The sequence below is a fragment of the Rhea americana genome, unplaced genomic scaffold, assembly GCF_003343005.1.
Source record: "Rhea americana isolate MKP2758 unplaced genomic scaffold, rheAme1 scaffold_176, whole genome shotgun sequence".
Classification (NCBI taxonomy): Eukaryota; Metazoa; Chordata; class Aves; order Rheiformes; family Rheidae; genus Rhea; species Rhea americana.
This window is the reverse complement of record NW_028185883.1, coordinates 994,928-998,894: the sequence shown is the minus strand read 5'-3', so window position 1 is coordinate 998,894 and position 3,967 is coordinate 994,928. Positions and strand designations below refer to the sequence as shown.

The window sequence follows — 3,967 nt, the reverse complement described above, 5'->3', positions numbered from 1 at the left end:
CGCAAAACTCCTGCGCCCGGCTCGTCCCCGCTCACCGCCGCTTTCTCTTCCTTCTCTCCTCTCTGCAGAGCACCCCCGCCCCGTGCCCCGTGGCCCGGACCCCTCCCTGGCAGAGCGCTTCCGAGGTGCCAGCAGCCCTGAGGATTTTTGTCTGTCTTGTTTGTGTGTTTTGTTTTTTTTTTCCTCGTTTTCATTTGGCTTTCTAGTCTCACTGGGAATGGTAGGGGCAGTGGCGCCTGGAGAAGGAACAAGTGTTGGGAAAGGGAGAGGGAGCCGGAGCTAAATGACAGGATGCGGGCCACTTGAGGCACAAAACGGGAAGCCAGCCTTGCTCTGCCACGGGAACTGCCCCTGCGGACCGTGCTTTCTGCTCCYAACTCCAGCTGGAGGATTTAAGACCTAGGAAGAGTTGTGTGTGGAAGGCATTTTTTTTCCTCCCTTCGCTGCGCTCGGAAGGCAAGATGGATTGGGGACTTCTCCTGCACTGTGCAGCCCTCACCTTCACCCTCGCCAGGGCTCTGCGAAGCGGTAAGTGTCACAGGGGACGTCGGGTCTCAGCGGAGGCAAGCAGTTTCAGCGCTGCGGGTCCGGGGCTCCGAGAGCGGAGGGAGGACAATGGGGCTTGGCAGACAATGGGGCACAGCAAACAATGGGGCCCGGCAGACAATGGGGCCGGCACCGACCCAAGCCCSGCTGCGGGGAACTTTCTGCCAAGGGACCGACGCGGCGCGGTCCTCGCCCGAGTTTCGCTCGCTCTGGCGTTGCCTTCCGACTTTATTTTCCGCTCTTTTTGGGTTGCTGCGTAAAGCAGGCTGCTCGTTCTCACAAGATCGGGATAGCCATTATTAAGATCATTATCTTAATAGAGTTTTCTCCCATAGGCAATTAAATAAGTCTCGCCTCTGAAATCTGAAAGATAATGAACACTTTTTTAAGGGAAATGTTTTTTTCTCCCTCCGTTCTTTTTTTCCAAAGGGCAGGATTCAGAGTATCATGCCTTTTACTAATTGTGCGTGTACCTGCGGGTAGTCTTCAGACGGAGATCTCCCTAGCCTACTACTTTCCAAAGTGTGCAGTTTACGTGCAACTTGCACAGTGCCAAGAGAGAAGTGGAGCCGCTGTGCGAATGCTCAAGACTCCCGTCTAATAGCGAATTCCCATAACAAATGACTGATATAGCTAGTTTACTATCAGGCAGATCCTTGAAAACACAGCCAATTAAAAGCAACGCGTTCCTCCTTCCCCGAACAATGCCAGGGCACCGTGAATATTTCACTGCCTGATGCATTTTTAAAGAAGGTCTAATTGTGGAACTGTTTGACGTTCGTGAAACAGCTTGTGCCAGTTTTCCTTTCCCGACAAATCCTGAGCAATTATTATTAACTAATTATCAAATATTTACTTTTGCCTGACTGGGTTTTCAATCAAAGTAATTAAAAGAAGAGAGCAGCCTCCACTTACGCTGGTATATTGTTTTAATAAGAGACCGCAAGTGGAGCGTCTTGGAAGAGAGCGCATTAAAATCGCGTGTTTTATGATGGAAGTTAATCTCTTGCCCAATGTATTTTGAGGAAGCTGTTTGATTTGCTAAGGACGAGCCGCCTCCTCCGGTGCTGGGGCGCAGGAGCGAAGGCGTTACCAGGCGAGCGCAAGGCGGGCTGGCGGCTGCTGGGGGAGCTGCCCCAAGCCCCCCGAGCCCCAGGTGCGGGGGCCGGCATCGCCCCGCACTGCTCCTGGCCCCCTCTCTCTGGGCATGGGAGGGAGGCACCCTGCGGTCTTCCCGGTCGTTTTCTCCTCCTTAGAAGAAGAGTAGGGAGGGTCGCTGGGTAGCACTACCTTGAGCGGGTGATGTGCTGGCCCTGTGGAGTCACCAAGGCCATTAACCTCTTCTGTAATCTACCAGACCTACTAATATCACCTTCACCTACAGCCAGTGCTAGTATCTGCTAAATTAATTCATTAACCTCATTTAGAACTAATGGTCCAAAGTCATTAGAAACTGCTCTTCTTAATCAAGTGTGAGGGAGATTGCACAGAGCCAAGGAGTCTACCAAACCGCATTATCTTATTACACTGTCACTTTCCCAGAAGTCGCAGATTAAGGAGCGCTGGTGGTAGCGAGTCCACCTCAGCCTCTGCTGAAGTGACTCTGTCAAGTGACTAGAAGCAGCACTGCTTTATTTCAGGCATTTAACAGATGCCAGACTCTGCCATGTTGTTTGCAGGGCTGGAGTGGACTTAATGAGACGGGATCACTTTCCGAGTGTGCTTACACAGGGAGGGAAAGGCAAGATTCTCTGCGAGCCCCAGCCAGGCGGATTAGAAAGATCACCAGTGACAGCTTTTGAGCTTTGAGCTGCAACGCCTTTTGTTCTGGTCAGAGGAAAACAGCCTGTTTTACAAAGGCAAAGCGGAAATAAATAATAAGATAACCGTTGCCAGCCATATGCTTAGCAATATCTGCTTTTTGCCCAGACAGCAGAATACTGTCTTCTAATTTATGACAAAAAATCCCCGTTAAGGTGTGCAGCTTTATACGTTTTTGATGTGTATTTCCTCATTCATTTCCATTTGACCTGGTTTCCCTAAAATAAAATTATGTACATTTATAAATTCATGCTGAGAACAGGGAATGCCATTTTGCTTTCATAGAGAATGTATTAGACATAGCATTGCAGTCTGTATATACTAGTTATTGGGATATAGTGGTATATAAGCTTACTTTTTAGTGCAGACATTCTTCCTGTCTATAGTTTACTATCATATTTTATTGCTGAAAATTAAATAATCAATGTGTAAGGAAAGTTTTGCTCCCTGAAGATCTCTAGAAAGAAATCCATAGTAGTAAAAAAGTGATAATGCAGACCTTCACTGGACTGTGAAGTGAGTGATCATGCAGGTTAGATTTCTTGCCTCTTTTTATTTTTCCAATAAACCTTAAAATACAACTCTGACAACACTGGCCAGAGGAGCAAGAGGCAGCATACCAAATTTCACACTCACACTTGGTGATTCTGGAAACTTTTCCAACTATTTGCTATTAGAAAAAAACCTTTATTGTTGTTGGGGGAAGGGAGGGACAGAAGGAAGAGGAAAGGATGTTGTTCTGCTCCATTACTTTGATGCAGTCTCCAAGCACGAACAAACTTCCTTGGAGGAATAAATAGAGGATGATTTCTGCTTCACTTAAACCGCTTTGTTCTCTGCTAGCCTGGGTTGGAAGAGCACAGATAGTTTCGACCTGCCTAGATTTATGGACTGATAAAACAAAAGGAGGGCCTGCTGCAAACGAGCAGGGATCCATGAAGACAATCCCAGCGGGCAGTGACACAGACCAGGCTTATCACATAGCTGGGCAGGGGGTCAGGCAGCATCCTTTTAGCTCCCGCCCTCCCCCCAACAAACTTTACTTAAAACTTATTACCTAAGAAGATTATACTTCTGGAGATAATTGTGACTGAGACACCCTTCTGAGCTGTTAACAGTGGTGCAAGGAGGCAAGGGTTACTGTTTGCCCAGGGGAGCTTTTTAAAGGGCAGTATTTGGAAGAGGCCACTGAGAGGCAAGCATCTTTCCTTCAGATAATGTGGCAGAGATGCCTTTGTGTTAAAGGTGTAAGAATGCAAAAAAAAGTTTGCTTAAAGTCACCTGCAAAACCCCAGCATTTCCACAGCAGCTGCCTTGCTCCCTGCTGCTGGCTGAAAACGGGTGTGTGGCACGGAACTGAGAAAGAAAATGTGTGTGCTTCCATTGCAGACAAATGCGGCGACACTATCAAAATCTTAAACCCCGGGTACCTCACCTCTCCGGGCTATCCCCAGTCCTACCACCCAAGCCAGAAGTGCGAGTGGCTGATCCAGGCCCCGGAGCCCTACCAGAGAATCATGATCAACTTCAACCCCCACTTCGACCTGGAGGACCGCGACTGCAAGTGAGTGCGGGCGCCGCGCGCGCTGCGGAGCGCCAC

The 3,967-nt window shown here is 48.8% G+C and overlaps 1 protein-coding gene across 5 annotated transcripts in view; it reads left to right on the top strand.

Moving 5' to 3' along the window:
* The first annotated feature begins 48 nt into the window (after positions 1–48).
* The window catches only part of NRP1 (neuropilin 1), a 114,218-nt gene continuing 110,299 nt past the window's right edge, over positions 49–3,967 (top strand). For 3 of the 5 annotated variants that reach the window (XM_085301401.1, XM_085301399.1, XM_085301398.1), the window contains exons 1-2: positions 50–528; positions 3,757–3,931. In XM_085301401.1, coding sequence (XP_085157527.1) covers positions 462–528; positions 3,757–3,931 — 242 coding nt within the window. In that variant the 5' untranslated portion in view covers positions 50–461. Of the gene's footprint in view, positions 529–3,756; positions 3,932–3,967 lie in introns of all 5 variants that reach the window. The other 2 variants (XM_085301402.1, XM_085301397.1) reach the window with 1 other exon arrangement.